This window comes from Mustela erminea, chromosome 5 (assembly GCF_009829155.1).
Source record: "Mustela erminea isolate mMusErm1 chromosome 5, mMusErm1.Pri, whole genome shotgun sequence".
Lineage (NCBI taxonomy): Eukaryota > Metazoa > Chordata > Mammalia > Carnivora > Mustelidae > Mustela > Mustela erminea.
This window is the reverse complement of record NC_045618.1, coordinates 116,976,356-116,996,620: the sequence shown is the minus strand read 5'-3', so window position 1 is coordinate 116,996,620 and position 20,265 is coordinate 116,976,356. Positions and strand designations below refer to the sequence as shown.

The following is a 20,265-nucleotide window of genomic DNA, read 5'->3' as shown; positions in this document are numbered from 1 at the left end:
GCTGTCCCCACCTCACCGCCTGAGTGTCTGTGGTCACTTCTGTTTCAGAAGCTCCATCTGAGTGAAGATGTGGCGGGAGCCACTTTCATGGCCGCAGGAAGCTCGACGCCCGAGCTGTTTGCCTCTGTTATTGGTAAGAAAGGCCCCCAGCAGGGGACACAGGACCCAGACCCCCACCCCTGACCAGTGAGGGCATTTGTCAGCTCTGAACCTCTGTTTTCTCAACTGTAGAGCGGGAGAGCTGGGGAGACAGAAAGTAAAGTCGGGTTCCCTGGGGCGTGTGGGAGAGCAAAGGGCGGGTGGGTAGAGGGCTCCTTTTGTGGGGGCAGGATAGAAATGTTCTAGAATGAGATTGTGGTGATGGTTGCACAATTCTGTGACTATACCAAAAAACGGGATTATTATATACTTTGAATGGGTGAGTTTTATGGCATATGAATTAGATCTTGATCAAGCTGTGTTTTAAAAAAGTTGGGGGTGGGAGGAATGGAGTTAGCTGGTCGCCCAGGACACTTTCTCGTCTCCGGTTCTGCCGTCCCCCTCAGCCCCGCAGGCATGTGATGAGGAGAACGACTCCCTCCATCCATGGGGCTGGGGACACAGCCCTCCCAGCAGCCCGGGGCGGGCGGGGGCAGGACTGGCACAGGAAGGTCTCTGCCTTTCCTGTTATAGGCGTGTTCATCACCCATGGAGACGTTGGCGTTGGGACCATCGTGGGCTCTGCGGTGTTCAACATCCTGTGTATAATCGGCGTTTGTGGATTATTCGCGGGGCAGGTCAGTGGTTTGTCTCCCTTTGTAGAGTGACCTAGGGACAGCAGCAGGGGAACCTGGGACCTCACCTTGGGTGTGCCCTTGACTGACTGAGGCTGAGCAAGTCGGCTTCCCCCTCCAGGCTTGGGTCCTCCCAGGTACAAGTGGCATCTGATGTTCTGTCCACATCCAGCACCATCAGATCCGAGGGCAGGACAGGGTTGGCGCTCTTGTCCGGGCCAAGGGTGAGCGTTCACTGAGCAGCAGTAGATGTTTGAGAGGTCCCTCCTGTAACCCTGACCCTGAGTTAGATTCTGGAAATATCCGAGGCCTGCCTTTGGCCTCCTTAGCAAGGAGGTTGAAGCTGGCCTGTTGCTGATACCCCATGACCATCTTCCTGGTCCTCAGGGCTGTTGGGGGCATTACACTCACCCACCAAGAAGCAGGCTCATGAGTCGGCGCTACCTGGCCAAGCGAGGTAGTTTAACACCAGAAGCTTCCAGCATCTGGCTCTGCCTTGACCCTGGGCTTCTGCTGTGAGACAGGTTGTTACCTCAGAGGAGAGGGAACAGCTAGGCCCTCACTTACAAACACTGTGTACTTTTGTCCTGTTGCCGAAATACAATGGAGAGCACTGGGTGGCCTCGAGCAGCTGGGAGAGGCTTGTTTCCGGTGGCACAGTTAGCAGGAGCTCTGTGGGTGCATCCCTGCCCCTGCGGGGCTCAGGGCTGGTGAGAAAGCTAGTCCCCGCACCACCCCCCATCTCCCCAGCCAGCAGCAGCTGACGGCCCTTTGCTTGGCAGGTGGTCCGTCTGACGTGGTGGGCTGTGTGCCGAGACTCCGTGTACTACACCCTCTCTGTCATCGTGCTCATTGCTGTGAGTTGCCCCCTGCCCGTTTCTGTCCCCATCCCCTCTCCACTCTGCCTCCCTCGCCTGAAAACCTCGTGCCTGACACCCTGGTTATGGAGCAAATCCGACAAGCACCTTGAATTCAAAAAGGCCTTGGAAACGTCAGAGCACATGTCCCATGGTCCGTGAAGTTAAGTTCGAGCCCTTTGCTCCTCAGGGGCCCTCAGAGCCTCCGTTAGAGCCCGATGCCTGAGAATCGGAGTTTCTGGGTTCACTGCTTCCCGCAGAGCAGGAGAGAGACCGAGGCTGGCTGGAGGCAGGCAGCACTGGCGGCTGGGGGAACACGAAGAAAGGCAGAAGAGCTGGAACAGGGTTTCCGGGGTCTGTTAGTGTGGGGGAGAGTGACAAGAGATTACCCCCACGGTCCCCCGAGGGCTAGTGTGGCATCATGCCTATGACACTGAAGCACAAGGCACAGGCTACTGCCGAGATGCGTGCCACCCCCAGAGGAGACGTTTCAGTCCAGGCGGTGGCATGAGGGCAGAGGACTGTGGTGTGCCCAGATTTTCTGGAATGTGCCCCAGAGAGTTCCCGACCTCACAAGATCTAGAGCCAACTGTACAGGACAGTCCCATCCCTTGTACAAATTATCTGCGGGTAACAAATTTCCCCCAAACTCTGTAGCTTCAACTAGCAAGTAGTTCTTGCTCTTGTTGTCTGTGAACCAGAGTTCAGGGTTTCGCACAGATGGTGGCCAGGGTACACGACTCCCCCAGTGAGAATCTGCTTTGCTGGGGGAGAGGTCCCTCGCAGGGCTGCAGATAGGCCTCCTCTGAGGCTTCCTGGCCGCCTGGCTCACCATGCTGTGCTCACCACGCTGACTGGCTGCCCTCAGAGCAGGGGTGAGAAGGTGCCACCGTGGAAGGGAGCCTGTGACCTGATCATGGGGGCTGTAACCCATCGCTTTCGCCACATTCTGTTTGTCAGGAGCTGCACAGGCCATAGAGACAGGCCCGGCAGCATGAGTGTCAGGCGGGGCATGACTAGGACCATTTGAGACCACAGGGACCCCTGTCTACACAATCCCGAAAAGGAAAGTCATAGATAAAACAATATACCTATATGCAGTTTCCAAAAAAAGAATCAAATGATGCCCAAACTATCAAAGACAGAAGTCCTTGATAATAAGAGAGATTACAACTCTCCATGGTAAGTGTTTCGGCGAGAAGATGCTAGAACCCCAGGTGATATGATCATTACCCCCGAATGGAAGAATCTCTGAGCCTGAAATTGACCTGTGCAGACGGAGGCCGGGTGCTGGGTGGGCCCCTTGGGCCCTGTGGGGGGTGCCGACATTGAAGACCCGATTTTTCAAAATTATAAATGACTCCTGATAAAAATCCTAGGCTGAGCCAAGTCCACCTGTTTCTCCATTTGCTACCTCACTAGGAAATTACATATTTATTACAACTGTGTAAAAGTATTTTGATTTTTACAACACAGTTAAGTTCTGGGTTCAGGTCTTTCTCTCCCCCCACAACCTCCAGCTGCTACCACATGTCTGAATTTTAGCCAGACACTTAAATAAGAGGTCTTTACGTGTGGGAAAACCTTCTGACAGACTATGTCACATGTTCTAGGCTGGTCACCATCTGCCTGTCCCTGTCTCTAAACAGCCCTCCACTGGGCTGTAAAAACTAAAAATATCCCCCACATATGTCCTCACATTCCCTAGGGGTGTGCTGGGCACTGCTCTGTTCAGTGCCACTTCCTCAGAGCCTGGAGCTTGGGGAGCCTCACAGGGATGCTCGGTCAGGATGACCACCCCCTCTCAGAAGCGGCCTCCCCATGGCAGCTCCGGTGTGCTGACTGCCGTGCCAGCCAGGACGGTGGAGCACTGTGGGTCCCTGGCTTCTCCCCACATTCTGTGCAGGGCCTCTTTGTGCTCCAAGGTCAGTGGGTGGGTGCAGCCCTTCCAAATTCCCATCCACACTGGGCCTGACTGGGGTGGTCCCAGGACTCCTTCCCTGGACCTCAGGGGCATTGTTCATCTGTGCCTGTGTCTGAGATGCTGGGTGGGGTTGTGGGGCAATGTCTGTGCCCTCTGCAGAAACCATGTCACCCTCACCATCAGCTTGGGGCTCCCTTCAAATGGTACAAGTGGGTCCTTTGCTCTTAGAATCGCCAAAGAGGTTTCTCTCTTTTTAAGAAAATAATATCCCTTGGAGCACCTGGGTGGCTCAGTTGGTTAAGCATCTGCCTTCAGCTCAGGTCATGATCCCAGGGTCCTGGAATAGAGTCCCATGTCGTGCTCCCTGCTCTGCAAGGAGTCTTCTTCTCCCTCGCTCTCTGCCCCTCCCCCCCGGCTCCTGCTTTCACTCTCTCTCTCTCTCAAATAAATACTTAAAAAAAAAAAAAGGAAAATAATATCCCTTCCCTTCCACATACACGGGTATCATAGACAGGTAGGAATTGTAGGGAGACAGACAGGTAGGGGTCTTTTCAGTTTTTCAGGGTGTTGATTTCAGCAAGTCTGTCCCCTTATTGATGGCAGACCCCCGCCAGGCTGGTGCCACCTGTGACTTGCAGTGTAATGAAATGCAGGCCATTTCTCTCAGGAGGCCACGCTAACACATGCTAGCATCTGCGGGGAGGGGTTTCATCCAAGGAAAGGTCACCTGCAGCTGAGAAACCCAGAGATGGAGAGAGGAGCCCAGCTTTGTGTCAAAATAACAAGGCAGTGTGGGTGAGCTCCGAGTGTTTAAGGGTCTATGTGTGCTCTTTTGGAATAAATAATGCCCCCCATCCTTTGTTTCTTTTGCTTTCCAGTTCATATACGATGAAGAAATTGTGTGGTAAGTTTTAAATGTTTGCTTATTATTCATTTTTTTGTTCTTATCCTTCCTTGTTGGGTGTGTTGAATCTTTCTTGAGATTACTACTACAGACGTGAGCTTATGCCCTTGGGAAAGTAAAAAGGCATCATTCTAAACAATCACGTCTTTATACTTTCAGAGCGACAAAGATTGTTTCCCTCAGTGTTCCTGCTCTGCCAAATGAAACATATTATAAAGCTAAAATAATGAAAACGGTACGGCATTTTGGCACGGGCCAAAATGGACTGTGGAACCAAGAACCCAGTCATGGGCCCATTTCTTGGCTGGGGGATATGACAGGTGTCACAACAGGCAGTGAGTTAGGGAGAGAGTCTCAGATCCTGCTGCGGAAACTAGGGAGCTATGCAGAACGAAATAACATCAGATCCCTTCTTCACACCTTATGCAAGAGGAGAATCCAGGTGAATTAAAGATCTCACTGTAGGGGCCCCTTGTAGCTCAGTTGGTTAAGCATCGGCCTCCAGCTCAGGTCATGATCTCAGGGTCCAGGGATGAAGCCCCAGGTTGGGCTACCTACTGAGCAGGGAGTCTGCTTCTCCCTCTCCCTCTGCCCCCTCTCATGCTCGTTCTCTCTCTCTTTCTCAAATAAATAAAATATTTTTAAAAAGCAATATAGATCTTACTGTAAAAAGCAAAGGTAAACAGAATAAAATGTAGGAACTCACCTTAGTGACCTCCAGGTAGGAAATGATGCCTTAATTAAGATACATAAAGCAGAAACTTGAAAGGCTGGCGTTTTCACTGTGTCAGTGTTATATGTCCATAAGCCATAGAGACGTTCTCTTCATGACGGTGATTCAAAGTGGCATCCCATCAGTGTCTTTCTGTGGGACTGTGCTCAGTCCGCTGAGGACATGAGCAGCCGAGGGCTCTGGGCCCAGAGAAACCTGCTCTCGGTCCGCACCTGGCCCTTAACCCACCCGGTGAGCCAGGCAGCCACTCCACATCCAGAGTCTCCTCCTAGATGAACTGGGGGTGGCGGCAGTGGGGTCTTCGCCATCTCACCGCAGCTCTGCTGGGCTGCAGACTCTGCCAGCAGAGGGAGAGTTCCCGAAAACAACCGTAGCTCATGCTTGGCGCATAGTAGGCCTTCAGGACGCATTTGTCAGATAACCAGACAGATTAAGCTGGGTGGCTCCTCAGAGGCTTGTGGTGCCCGTGCGCAGGTGGGTTTGGGCGCTGCACCTGCTGGGCAGTGGGGTAAGCGTCCCAGGAAGGCCCCGCCCCTGCGCCCCTCCGGAACCCCGCCCTGCGGGCTCCTGTGCCCGCCCCTTTCTCTCTGCAGTTGTCCAGGCCCCTCCCCACCTGTACCCACAGCCTTTCTGGTCCCCAGCCAGAATCTACGGTGAACGCACAGGTCTCATAGGACCAAGTGGGTATGACTCCAGGCTGCTCCCGTCTGTGGGTCCTGGGATGGGGCAGCCCTGGTCCCTCCATTTTCTGGATACCCGTGGAAATGCTACCTGATCCCCGTGGACCCCCATCGCTGAGAAGAACCCACCCTCACCTTCTCTGTCCCCAAGAGGGCTTCAGATGGCAGCTGGCCACAGCCTAGGGTGGCGCCCCTGTTTGCCAGGGCTAGGGCTGGGGAGGGTCAAAGGACCTTCTGCCCTGCTCCGCCAGGGCCTCGCTGTCAGTCCCAGACCCCACGGCCACAGGCACCCTGTCCTAACCACAATCTCTCTTCTCTCTTTGAGGTGGGAAGGCCTGGTTCTCATCATCTTGTATGCGTTTTACATTCTGATCATGAAGTAAGTAGCTTTTCTCTTCTCCCTGCTGGGCAGTCTGACGCCTTGTTCCGCTTCCTGCTCTAGCCTTTCATTAGAGCCCAGACAAAACTGAGGACAGACCTTCCAGCCACTTCCAGCCAGCTCCGGTTCTCTGGGGGTACCCACTGGGGGGCTCAGACACTGTTTGGGGGCTCCTGTCCACACCTGGACCAGGGGACTTGGGCTGGTGGGTAGAGGATGGGGCTGTTCAAAGACAGGTGGCCAGCAAGAACTCTTTCCTGGGGGGCTCCTTGCTACCCTGGGGCACCACCCTTTCTCACTGTCACTGTAAATCCCCTCTTCTCAAAGAGCCAGGCTGTCCGGCTTTCACACCAGGCTTTGTACAGTGCCACCTGTCAGGGCCTCAGCCTGGTGCAACTTCAGGGCACGCCACTCAGGAAAGAAGGTTCAGACCCTGGGTCAGGGTTGGGCTCGCTTGCCGCCTCCGGAAACCGCCTGGCTCAGCGTGATCTCAAAAGTACTAGCGAGGAATATCATTCAGCCCTAACAAGGCAGGGACATCAGACTGGGATGAGCCTTGTAAACGTGCTAAGGGAAAGCAGCCAGTCACAAAAGGACAAAGACAGTTGATTCCACTTGGGTAAGGGACTCTGGAGAGCCCAATACATAGAGCTAGTAGGTTAGAGATTACCAGGGGTGTGGGGGTGGTTACTGGTTAACTGATGAACGGACACAGACTCGTTTGGGATGCTGCAACCCGAAGTAAATTATGCTGACAGTCACCCAACACGTCCTGGGACTGTGATTAGTGCCAACAAGTTAGACACTTAAAAACGAAAAAGAGTTAAAATAGCAGATTTTTCCACATTTTAAAAAACAACCTCTCTGTGAGCTGAGTCCCCTTCAGGTTTTGTCGTCTTGTCCACATCCCCAGAAAGAGTTAAAAGCAACACTGTAGGAGACTCTGAGTCCCCACATTTATATCAGATGTTTATGGTATTTTGTGCAAATGGGTGATCACCTGTCCGAGTGCGGGAGGCTTGTCGTCACATGAACCACTCGCTCTCTGAGCACCTTCCAGTGAGGTGGGCGGCCTGGGGTCCGAGCCGGAGATGACATCTTCTCTGGGGGGTTTGCCTGGCTGTGAGGGGTGCGAGCTGGACTGCCGGGCAGCCCATGGGAAAAGGACTCATGGCTGTGGGAGGGAAGACCTACCTGGTGACACTTCCTTCGAGCCTGCCTTTGACACTGGCCTGAACTTCCTCTATTAGGATAGGCTTGGGACAGGCATGAGTAGACATGGGTCATGCTCTTGGACCAGAGGTTCCTTATGCCCCCCTCCTCACCCCCTGCCCAGGGAAGCCACTAATAGCCCAGTGGGGCAGGCCTCTGACAGCACGATGTTCTCGGGGTCCTGCCAGGGGACTGTCAGCTCCGCTAAGCGCCCTCCATTCCCCCTGCCGCCTCCACAGGCCACTCCCAGGGCCTTCTGACTGTGTGTGCATGGGGTGGGGGTGGGGTGCCAGGCATTTCTCTGGGGCTCTGACCTCCTGCCTTAACTTCCAGGTACAATGTGAAGATGCAGGCCTTTTTCACCATCAAACAAAAGACCATTGCCAATGGCAATACCGTCAACAGCGAGCTGGAGGATGGTAATGATTATTGTGATAGTAGCTCTGACGATCCCTCCATGCCGTTGCTGGGGCGAGGTAAGGCTGAGCAGACAGGAGCGGCCCATGCTGTGTCACTGAAACCATCGCCCGTTCTCTCTCTTGCACACACACACACCCCACCTAAATTGTCACTCTCTTACCTTTGGTACTAAGGCCCTAAACAAGGAGATGCGGCTCAGACTTGTGTTTGCGTAAAGGGGAGAAGGATGAAGAGAGCCAACAGTCGTGCCCAGGGGACTTTCCCCCAAGCCTCCTGAGGAAGGTTCCAGGCCTGCTGGGCTTCTGTGAAATGCAGCAAATTACCTGTCTGACCCTCGGAAAAGGCCAGTGGCAGGAGGCAGAGGACTTGGGGTGGCAAAGCAGGCTCAGGTCTCCCTGTGATTTCTCACATCCCAGGCCCAGTTCAGGTGGAGAACTCTGTTCTAGAGAGATCTCTGTCTCGTCACCCAGAGGAACGGCAAGGCCTGGGAGGGCAGCCACAGAGCCGAGCAGGAACAGCCAGACCGGCCCCAGAGAGCCCTGCCTGGGAGCCCCGACCCCAGGGGCGGCCCCCTTGTCTGGAGTTCTGGGCCCCCAGGGAGTGGTAAGGCCTGAACAGGTTTCTGTAATGAGGATTATGGAAAAACAGATGAGCCTGGCATCTCCAGTCCCACCACGGGGTTGGTAAAGGCCTTCTTCACCAGCATGACAGGTGGACAGGCCACGTGAGGGTCTTTATTCCATGTTCCCCGTGGCCCCAGGTGAGCCATGTCCTCTTTCAGGCCACTTTCACTCCTTCATGGGGTCTGTGACAGCCCCGGTGGTCTCGGGGGCTGGTTTGCTCATGTCTGGGACGTGTGGGGGCTGAAATCTGTCCTCCTTGGCCCCTCACTAGTCTTCACTAGTGGGGCAGATCTGAGTAGGGGCTCCAAGCCCTGGATGTCCGGCAAGTTTGTTCTGTCCCATCTCAGGCAACCGCCCAATGGAGGCACCTGTCACAGGTGCTTGACGGAGGAATGAATGTCTCCATATGGAAAGAAAGAAGCCCTTCCAAAAGGAAGAAGCCCACTGGGGTTGGGGGAGGATCAGTGTAGTCATGGTTACGGCCCGGCTGCCAGACGCCACTGGTCCCTGATGGTCAGAGAGGGGAGGCCTGGAGAGCTTGAAGCTGTAGCCATGTGTCCTGTCGCCAAAATGCCCGGCAGCCTCCCCCAGGAGAGAGCCGGTTTCCAGGACAACCTCCGCAGAGGGGAGGGACGGATGTGGCTGCTGCATTTTAGCTCCACAGACAGAGCGGGCCCGAGGTCCCAACTGCAAATCCCTGAGCACAGTGTCTCAGGACAGAGGCTGATTCCTAGCCAGCCTTGTACACCGAGATTAGTGCTCCAGGGCCCACAGGACCTTCATAGCAAAGAAGAAAGATTCCAAGGAATCTTTGGTGGTGGTGGTCATTCATTCCTCAGGTGCCAGCCCTGAGAGCTCCCTACCACCTGCGTGGCCCGTGCAGGAGGCCCCTCCCTAGTGTCCCATGGGAAGCATCTCTTACTTGCAGAATAGCCACAGCCCATGTGGGGCCTCTCCTAAGGCTCTGTCCTGCCACTGTCTCCATTCCTTTGACACCCAGGACAGTAGGACCTCCCCTACAAGTCTCTTATTTTCCCCCAAATATCTAAGTCTGGGAAAATGTCTAGAAAATTGGAAGATTAGACACAGGGCTGCCCCTCCCCCCCAACATAGGAAAAGGAGGCAGATGGGCCTCCCTCCAAGTTTCATCAAGGAGGAGGCATTTGGATAAAGGCCAAGGAGACAGAGAGGTCTGGACAGGGGTCAGGGGAGGCAGGGGGAGGCTGCAGGGCTGAAAACTGAGACAGGGTAGTCCCAGAGATGGAGCCTTCAGGATTTCATAGCCCAGGCTGGTGGAGGACCCAGTGTGTAAGTCACCGCAGGGCACCGTCCCCCAAGAAACAGACCGAGGCAGAAGGAAGGTGTTTGCAGGAACCCTACAGGGACTGAGAAGGGGGCCTCAGGGGGTTGCCTTTCTTTTTTTTTTTTTTTTTAATTTTATTTACTTATTTGACAGAGAGAGAGTCACAAGTAGGCAGAGAGGCAGGCTGGGGGTGGGGGAAGCAGGCTCCCTGCTGAGCAGAGAGTCCGATGCGGGACTCGATCCCAGGACCCCGGGATCGTGACCTGAGCCAAAGGCAGAGGCTTTAACCCACTGAGCCACCCAGGCGCCCATGAGTTTGCTTTTCTTAATGGTGTAGTTGTCACCAGTCTTTCTCAGGCAGAGCTCCCCCTCCCTACTCCTTGGCCTACGGGCAGGTCCCCATCTACTCACCCACCCGAGAAAGCCCAGGACTGCTGCCTGGTGGATTCTGTCAAGAGCTCACAGGCACACACAGCTCTGGTTTTTCCTGTTACCAGTTTTGGTGTTTTCCCTGTGCCAAGTCCAACTGTTCAACCCGACCCCTTCCCAGGTGTTTGGACTTGGACTTGTTACTACCACTCTTGTAAAATGCCTTTATGTACTTAAATGTTCTTTAAAGGTCATGAGGTTCTTTTTACCAAATCTTCTGGGGCTTTTTTTTTTTTCTTATTTTGAGGGGTGGCAGAACACAATATCTTCCTGCTCTGTTCTTCGTTCAGATGTTCAGGTTTTTCTAAAACTCTTAGAAATTTTTCACATGACGCTTCAGTTCTGCTCAAGAAAGCAGAGAAAGGTCCAAGAAAAGGTCCCCAGGGCAGAGGAGGAGGGTACCCCCCGTCCCCATTTCTAGCTGCTGAAGGAGTCCCCCTTCTCTGCTGGTTGCCACAGCCTCACAGCCAGGGCTCCTGGGGCTAACCGCTAGGCTCACGGTGGAACTTTCTAGGCTGCCCTGGCCCTGGATCCGACTTGGGCTTCCAGCATTGAGAAAGGAGGCAGACACCTGGCCTGGGGCTGAAGAACTGCCAGAAAGACATTCTCTGATGGAGTGATTTTCTGGGCAGCCCCCCTCGGCTCGGCCGTATCACCTCCTGCTGTCATTTGGTGACAACACCACGACAAGAGTCCTCCCTATCCCCCACCCCACCCCTACCCCCCCACCCCCCCACAGTGGGGAAGCCAGTTATCACAGCTTTTGCTTCAATGAACTGATGCTCCAGAGGCTCCCTCCTTCTGATCCCGGGGGTCCCCCAGGGGATGCCCATGTCAGGGCTGATTCTACAGATAGGACAGAGCCTGGAGCCTGCGAGTGGTTCGGCAGGTCTCGTCCCTAGGAGGGAGTGGTTCAGGCTCTCAGCAGAGAGGGGTCCTGCTCCTCCAAGTGGGCCAGAGCCATAGAAATCGGCCGGGAGAGGGGCCCTTCCCAAAGCCCTGAGCACTGAAGCCCCCTGTAGCAGGAACCCCTCTACTAACTCCTCCTTCAAATAACCCCCTGGCATCTTGGCCACCATCAAGAATGCTGCCCCAGGCTCTCTGCGCCCACCGCACGCTAATCACCTCTGGCAATCTCTGTTGGCCTTTGTCTCCGTAACTCTTCTCTTCTGAACTGTAAGTAATCTGCTTTCACCCACGCGGTAACACAGGCTTTACAAAACAAACCCGGACCTCCCGCGCACACCTCCTTAGAGGTTAGCGTCTGTCCCAACACATGCGGGGTCCTCCTGGCTTCATTTCTAACCTCCACGCCTCCTGTCTGCTGAGCCTTGCTGCTTGTTTGGTGAGGGTGTGCGTGTCGGGTGTGCATTTGCTCATGGCGGTGCCATTAACGCTCGAGGGTGTGCTCTTGGCTACTCCTGCCGGGAAAGGCCGCTCTCCAGGAGCCGATGACCCGTGTAGAGGGACAGGCCTACCCGCTCCGACAGTCTCCCCAGAGGGAAAAACCACCTGCTTCTGTGTGCTGTGTTCCTGAGCAGTTCCATTCCTGGCCTCCCCAGGGCTCCGGAGTTACATGTCAGATCCCCCCGGGAGGCCAGCCCTGAGGGAGCCTGTGAAGGTGGCAAGGAAGAGGCGTGAGGCCTGGAGACACTTACTCTTCAGCCTCTGGGGGTGATGGGGGTCGAGGGGGAGGTAGGAAGCAAAGGGTCAGAGACTGTGGCCTCCCTGCTGGAGGGCGTGTGTTTTATCGGAGACGTGGGACGTGGCCAGCAGCCCTTAGCGAGCAGGCTTGTCTCTGGGGTCTCTCTTGCCTCGTCCAGCCCCTGTGGTCCTCATCCTCGCCCTCACTGCCAGGCCTCTATCCTTCTCCACCAGGTGGAGATGGTTGTTCAAACGGAGCAGGTGGCCTGACAGGAAGCTGAGAGCCCATGCTGTCTGGTGCTTTCTAGCATTTTCCATCTTGGAGGGCCCTTGTCAATTTCCAGAGTTTTATCTGAGCCTCTGTCGACAGAGGGGAAGAAAGGTCCCCTCGCCGTCATGGGCTAGGGACCCTGTCTGAATTATAGTCGGGCCCCCCAGTGAGGTGCAGACAAGGAACTGAGAGGCCTTAGTCAAGACGAACCCCAAAGAGAGGGGCATCACCCGGCGGAGGGGCTAGACATGAAGCGTTTGCTCTTGAGGCATCCTGTAGCATGGGACCCTGGGGCCTCGGCTCACACTCCCAGTTGGCAGGCAGTCCCCGGCAGCTGCTCAGACCACGTGGTCTGCCACGTGAGGGCAGGTCAGCCAGCCTAGTGCTGGGGTGTCATTCCCAAGGGAGATCTCAGCACTAATCATGCTGTTGTGCTCAATATAGTGAAGGAGGAGCCTCAGTACAGCAAAAACCCAGTGGTGATGGTGGACGAGGTCATGAGCTCCAGTCCTCCCAAGTTCAGCTTCCCGGAGGCGGGCTTACGCATCATGATCACCAACAAGTTTGGGCCCAGGACCCGACTGCGGATGGCCAGCAGGATCATAATTAATGAGGTCAGTCTGTGTCAAGGGCACTGAGAGCGAGTGGCCTCGGGTGTGTTGCTGGGCTTTGAAGCCACGGGCTGGTGCTGAGCCACCAGGATATCCTCAGCCAGGCTGGCCTTTATTGCTGTCCCTGCTATGGAAGGAGGCCCAAACGTTACCAGCAGGCAGCACACGATCCTCTCCAGAAGTGTGGCACAAGGCAGGCAGCAATCAAGTACAGTTTCTGAGATGTGCCACTAAGACTTTTGTCAGGCACTAAAGGAAAGTTAAGTGGAGAAAGGCCAGCTGGAAGTATGGCTTGTTTCTTTAAAGTGTTCTTTAGTACAAAAAAAAGGTTGAGCACACACTTGTTCTCTACAGACAGACAACTCTAGGAGAAAACCAAGAACACTGGCGGAGGTCACTTACCCCTGAGCACTTCCCTTCCACTCTGCACCCTCCTGTTCTGCTTGAAGTTTGTGCCCTCTTTCTCACTTGGGGAAAAAGCAGTTTTAGTGCTATTTCCTGTCCAGAAACTATAGCAAAGATGCCCCCACTCTAATGGCTTTCCAACTTTCTTCCAGGCTTTGCCACAATATGTGCATATGGGAGTTTGAAGTCCTTACCCTCACACCCAGGTAGTTCTCAGAGAGCTTGGAAATTTGAGAACTAATAATCCGTGGTTAGCACGTCAGAGGTATGCAGAAATGATATCGCCCAGGGCTGAAAAGTTCTATATTTTGAACATTTCTGCTTTTTTGTATAATACGTCTTCCCTGTGGAAGATATGGAAAGAAAGAGAAACACTGCAAATGTTGCGTCATTCTGAATCTTTTTGACCCAGGTCAGTTAAATAGGAATTGGTGAAATTTTACTGAATCCTGGTTCTCTTTCATGAGCATAATTGTACCCACTGAAGGGGGTGAGGACAGCTCTGAAGGATGTGGGTTCATAGTAGCTTTCTCATGGTAGACCCACCAGGGAAATCATTGGGGTTTTGAGGAGCTAGTAAAATATTGATGGTCACCCACCCCAGATGTTTTAGGCTGCTGGGAAGACCTTGTGTCCTCCCCCACCCCTCCACCACCAGGCTGGGATTGAGTGCCCTGGCAGGGAGCACAGGGATACAGAGCGGCCAGGCTTGGGAGAGGAGATGGGCTTTTAATCTCACATTAGCCACTAACTGGTTTGATCTTCCTGGGCCTCTGTTTCTCTTCATGAGAATGTTTGGGAAGATGCTAACAGCACTAAAAAGTTCAGTGGCACACAACCGATAAACTGTGCGTGGGAGCAAAGCTGTGTCTTGGGGTAATTTCATCAGAGAATGGGAGTGGGGGGAGGAAAAAAAAACACCCAAATACCCAGTTGTTTCAAAGTTGTTTCTTAAGACCCTGGGTCTCATTAGAATGTTCAGTCATTTTAATTCCAAAATGTTAGAGGTGTTTGCAAAGCCGCAATTAAGCCGTGTCAGAGCCTAGTGCTTGTGGTACGGATGTCCTTGTTTGTTCACTGGAGAGGACAGAGCAGCTGAGAGGGGTTTGGGGGGGGGGGGCACAGGTGTATGGGAGAGGGCGTGCAGGGGTTTTCCTTCACTCCAAGGCTGCACCTGGCTGTCCTCACCCAGAGCCCCTGCAGTGAATTGCCGAGGTGCTCCGAATCTCCCCCACCTTCAGTTTCCATGCATCTCACACCTGGGTGCTAGTCCTTCTGAGCTGATCCATTCGACTGCTGAGGCCTAGCCAGGTGCAGGATATCTTACCTCTTAATGACCTTCTGCAACAGATGATGAGATTTCCAGTTTCTCAGAGAGGCAAAGTAATTTGCCCAAAGCCACACAGCTAGTATGAGCACAGAACAGGAATTCCCACCCAAATTTGCATCTAGACTGCAAAACTAGGACTGCATAGATTATCAGGGGTCAGTGAGTCCACCTTCTCAGACCCTTCTTTCTATATCTTTTTTTTTTTTTTAAGATTTTATTTATTTGCCAGAGAGAGAGAGCAAGTGAGTACACACAAGCAGGCAGAGAGGCAGGCAGAGACAGCGAGAGAAGCAGGTTCCTTGCCTGAACAAGGAGCCCGATGCGGGACTGGATCCCATACCCCGGGTTCATGACCTGAGTCGAAGGCAGCAGCTTAACCCACTGAGCCACCCAGGCACCCCCCTTCTTTCTATATCTTTATTCCCTCTATAATGTTCAGCCCCTGCTTGAGTTGCTTATAATTGCCTCTTCCAAGTGGTAACTCTTTGAACATCTCTACCCCCTGATTTTCTCCTTGAACTGAAATATCCTTAGAACCTCCCATCCTCCCTGATGCAACAGGGTTCTTGTCATTACCATCTTCCAGCTTGTCTCTCAGCATGTGGATCCATCACCTCCTTTGTGTTATAATCTATGCCTCTTTTAATACAACCTCAGGTAACTTTAGATATTTTTCTAGGTACAATGCTCTGTTGTTTCCTATTAAGCTAGAATCATGACCCCTTTCCATTGCTACCATTCATGTTGCCATTAAGTCATGCCTCCCTCCTTACAATTCTGTCCTTGCATAACCAGGTTCTTTGTTTAAATATAGGAATCACCTGTCATTTAATAGTACTTAGGTTTGCTACTTGGGTAGCAAACTATTATGACTCCACCTCTGAACTTTTGTCTCAGACACAGATCTCTTTGCTCTTTTGGTAGGCTAAGTGTTGTGAACACACTTGTAAAAAAAGAATTTTAAAATTTTCATCCCACCCTAGGCTTCATGATTTAGGAGTCCCTACCTAAAACCAACATGAAGGCAGTTAAAGGGTCAGTTCCTTTGTTTTTATTGTTTTTAAAGAGAAATAACATGTATTTTAATAATGATGTTTTAACTTCCAGGTAACCATGAGGATAGGCATTGGACACACAGGTAGAAAGAATAGTGCCTTGGGGACACATTCACACATTCTTAGTCTCCTAGCAAAGAATTGGGAGGGGTCTATATTTGTCCATTGTGTGACAGTCCTTAGCTCCAAGGCCTAACTCAGGCTGACACACAGGTATTTAAAATCAGAACCAAATGAATGCGAGCTGGGCAAAGGCAAAGGAAAATGGAAACCTGTTGATTTCTAGAAACGTGGCTTCTGCCTTTCCCTGGTTTCTAGAAGCCCATGGAATTGGTGAGGAAGATTAGCTTCCGCGTGTGGAAGGGAGGCAGCCTTTGTCAGTCACTACAAGATGGGGCCGGGAAGGGGACAGTTTGGTTCAGGACTTACCCATTAGACATGGCAAAGCACCGTGACAGCGGAGACCATCCCAGTGGCCAGCGACCCAGTAAGGTGCTCAGCACCGTTGGTCAGTGGGGAAATGCCGAGCCATGGCTGGATACCATCATACACCCACCAGAATGGTTCACATGGAAAGGGCTGCCAGGGTCAAGTGCTTACCAGAACAGGACACAAAGGAAATTATAATGCATTGCTGATACGAGTATGACGTGATTCAGCATGCAGGTACTGTGTGACCCAGAAATCGCACTCCCAAATACACGAAAGAAACAAGTCCATTTTGTCCAGAAAAAGACTGGTGCACTAATGTTCATAGCCATGTTCTTCATAAGAACATAAGAACAAAAGAAGGGAAACTGCGCAATGCATCATGGGTTATTCATACAGTGGAATAGTCGACAGCCATGAAAAATAGCTACTCAGTCAGGCAACACCACAAATGAATTTTACAGATATTGAGTGAAAGAAGCCACACATAGAATAATACGAATTATTTGAATCCATTTATATGAAGTTCAAGTTCAGGAGAAGCAAACTGATGTTTATAAAAGTCAGAATAGCAGTTACCTTGGTTACCTCTGGAGAGAAGGGGCATATAAACCAGGGAGGTGCCTGAGGGACTCTTCTGTGGGGCTGGAAATGGTCCACACCTTGATGGAGAACATCATTGAGCTATATGCTTCATTTGAGTGTCTTTTTGCACAACAGACCTGAAAAAAATTAAACATTTTTTCAAAAATGATGTGGGACGTTTCCTGTGGCTATCTTCAGGCAGCTTATAAATGTCCAGTGAAGGACCTGGAATGGTCACTGTCTTCCAGAGTCAGGGGCTAGGTGGTCTGGTTGGCATTAAGAAGGGGAGGCCCACGTTCTCTCCAGGCCCCAAAGGCTTTCCCAGTATCAGTCCACCCGGAAACGAGCAAACTGAGATGGAGCCCGAGGTTCTTGGGCCATTTCTCAGGGAGCACAGGGATGGCATTCCAGAAGCCATTCAGGGCTATGCGTCTGTAAGGAACAAACCACCATGGAACACTTCGTCCCATGTCTTGGCATCTGACTTGCCTCCTGTCCACACAGCGGCAGAGACTGATCAACTCAGCAAACGGTGCCAACAGCAAGCCACTTCAGAACGGGAGACACGAAAACATTGAAAATGGGAATGTTCCCGTGGAAAACCCCAGCGACCCGCCACGGGAACAGGAGCCGCAGCCCCCACCGCCGCCGCCTCCTCCAGAGCCGGAGCCACTTGAGTCTGCCTTCCTGTCCCCCTTCTCCATGCCCGGTGAGTTCTAGGGGCACGGGGCCCTCGGGCTAAGCTGAGGTCTTCAGGTCATAGACCTGGACCCACAAGGGCTGGGGAAGGCTGTGCGATGGGTTGACATTAGGTCACTGGCATGTGCCAGACAGCAGGTCAGCTAGAGACGTAGGGAACCCCAGTAACCCCTAGTGACTGCATTTAAATGCCCAGGGCAACTGGTCTTTCTTTTGTAGTAAAAAAAAGCAACCACCACTGTTATTTTCACAGACCTGGTTTGATTCTCCCACCCAACATTCACTGACAGGATATTCTAAGGCCAGAAATTACCCACAGACAGTTACACCTTCTCCATTTGACAACATCTCCTACCTGTACATAAGCCCTCAGCTTCCTCCATCTCACTGGAGTGTGACCTCTGAAGCTTAGTGACCTCTGACTGCCAGCTCCTTGCTGACCTCAACTTCTGCTCTTCTCCTTCATTCACCCTCTCCTCCAGCCACACTGGCCCACTTCCTTTCCTTAGAACACACTTGTATGCCCTGCCTCAGGACCTTTGCACTTGCCTATTGCTGGAATGCACTTTCCCCCATGGGCCATAGGGCTTGCTCTCTCCCCTGCTTCAGATCCCTGCTTAAATGTCACCTTCTTGGGGGTGGCCTTCCCTAACAATGCTGTTTGAAATTTATTTTTAAAGATTTTATTTATTTATGTGACAGAGAGAGATCACAAGTAGGCAGAGAGGCAGGCGGTGGGTGGGGGGGGACAGACTCCCTGCTGAGCAGGGAGCCCGATGCAAGCCAGGACCCTGAGATCATGACCTGCACCGAAGGCAGAGGCTTAATGCACTGAGCCACCCAGGTGCCACCCCCTTTTTTTTTTTTAAGATTTTCTTTATTTATTTGATGGAGAGTGAGAGAGATCACAAGTAGGCAGAGAGGCAGGCAGAGTGAAATATTATATATATATATATATATATATATATATTTTTTTTTTTTTTTTTTTTTTGCCCTTGTGTGTCTCCCCCAGCTAAAATGTCACCTCCACAAAGGGCAGGGATCTTTGTCTGTTTCGCTCCTACCTGACACACGAGAGGGGATTAGCAGGTATCTGTGCAGTGAGTTCAGATGCAAGAGGAACCCCAGACACACACAGTGTACCTTCCTCTTTAACCAGCGTTCTGTGTGGGCCTTTGAGTCCTCAGTGGGAGCTGAAGGCCCTGGTCTCAGAGCTTTTGCCTCGGTGTCCTACCATCCCGAGAGGGAGCAGAATTCCAGAATCTTCAAGTCTGGAACTTGACGTTTTTCTGAAAAGAATTCTTTTGTGTTCAGCATCGGGATCAGAGAACATATAATTTAAGAGATGGCTCTGTGGGGAGAGAGGATGTCCAGGCCCTTATCCCCCTGTTACGGGAAGACTCCTGCCCCCAAGTAGATGGCGGGGGGCCTACCAGGCTGGGATACTCTGCCATTATGGTTCATCCTGAATATAGAGACTCCATCTGGGAACACAGGGCTACCTCAAGGTTCCTCGATCAGAATCTCCAGGGGCACGCTGCTTCCAGCTACCTGGCGCTTCCCAAAATTCAGGGTCTGGTTCTGAAACACGGACATTTCAAAGACTGGCACAGGACATAGGAATCAGCGTTTTCTAACCTTCTCTGGGTGATTCCTGGGAACTGGCTAGGTTAGGAGGTGCTGATCCCTGTGAGTACCTCCCAGCTTTCTTTCACATGAAGGGCAGACCGGAAAAGTGACATTTTTCTCCTCACTGACGTCACAGAGGGGTCCAGCAACCCCCCGCCCCAGGACCTCCCTGCCGACCAGAGGGGCGAGGGGAGCTGTGTCGGACACATCCCTGACACGTCAGCACCCCTGTTGGAAGACTTTGGGGGGTAGAGGTCATGCTCATGTAGCTTGTCTTGTAGGCTAAAGGTCACCCTCTATTTAGGTGGGAGCTTGGCCCCTGGGCCAGGTCTGGGCCACTGAAAGAACGGGTGTCCTTCTCCTGTGCAGCCAGATCCCGGGACGGCAGTGTGTCCCCCCAGAGCAGCACCTGCTCCAAGTCTGAAAAGCAGGGACAGGGCCCTGCCCTGCCTAGCATTTTTCACTTCTGTGTTCATGAGTAGTCCAGACACAGACCTGGAGTCCGGAACCCCGAATCCCCCCCAGCCGTTCATTGTAACACCAGCAGCCCACTTCCTCTCCCGCGTCCACACAGGATGAGCATGGGGACTCGGGGCAGTGGGCTCCCCGGGGTTTCAGTTCCTCAGGGGCCAAAGCCCAGATGCAGCGGGGGCTGGGATGTAGAGGGAGAGGCGGCCGTGGCCCCGCCAAACTTTCTGGGGAGGAGTTCCCGTGCTGTGAGCTGTCTTCTCCAGTCCCAGGAGGTACGTGGCAGAGTCCCCACTTGGCGGGTGTGGGGCCTGATGGGGCCCCAGCCACCACCCTGCCCCGGCCACTTTGTGTGGACCCTTGAACGGGTGCAGCCCACTGTCCAGGGCTTGGCGGGAAACCAAAGAAGGGACATGCCATTCTGGGCAGCCACGTGTAAGGACCACTCACCCCTGCATTTCTTCGCACCCTTGAGTTTAGCAGGACTGGGTTGGGTGGACCCCAAGGCCTGCTGTCCCTCCATTGGTTTTGTCCTGGGGACCTGGCGCTTCTCAGACAAGTGGCCGTGGGAAATGGTGTCGAGCTCCCTGCAGGACTCTGTCTGGGGGGCTCAGCCCCTGGGGCTGGGGTGGGTTGGGGGACTTCAAAGGCTGCTTATCTTGCCAGGGCTGGGCCTGGGAGCTCCCAGGCTCTGTGGACCTGTGAGTCCTCTGGCCTGGAGCACGACCCTGCCTGGCAGACCCCCGCTTCCTGCAACAGCTGGTCCACCGTCCTCCTCCAGCCAGAGGCTCCAGGACGTTCCCCAGGGCTCAGCTCAGAGCAGAGCCAAATGCTGGGAGCTTCCGCCCCGAGCTTGCTGCCTCTTGCTCTCAGGAACAGGCCGGGCTTCCTGCGCCCCTATG

The 20,265-nt window shown here is 53.1% G+C and overlaps 1 protein-coding gene across 5 annotated transcripts in view; it reads left to right on the top strand.

Annotated features, from left to right (window-relative positions):
* The window catches only part of SLC24A4 (solute carrier family 24 member 4), a 180,509-nt gene that overhangs the window by 122,531 nt on the left and 37,713 nt on the right, over window positions 1-20,265 (top strand). For 4 of the 5 annotated variants that reach the window (XR_004286066.1, XM_032344630.1, XM_032344628.1 and 1 more), the window contains 8 exons: window positions 49-133; window positions 673-776; window positions 1,556-1,630; window positions 4,433-4,458; window positions 6,197-6,250; window positions 7,796-7,938; window positions 12,597-12,766; window positions 17,072-17,276. Coding sequence is in view for 4 of the 5 variants with exons in the window: in XM_032344630.1 (XP_032200521.1) it covers window positions 49-133; window positions 673-776; window positions 1,556-1,630; window positions 4,433-4,458; window positions 6,197-6,250; window positions 7,796-7,938; window positions 12,597-12,766; window positions 17,072-17,276 (862 nt within the window). In the remaining variant the exon portion in view is untranslated. The remainder of the gene's footprint in view (window positions 1-48; window positions 134-672; window positions 777-1,555; window positions 1,631-4,432; window positions 4,459-6,196; window positions 6,251-7,795; window positions 7,939-12,596; window positions 12,767-17,071; window positions 17,277-20,265) is intronic. The other variant, XM_032344629.1, reaches the window with a different exon arrangement.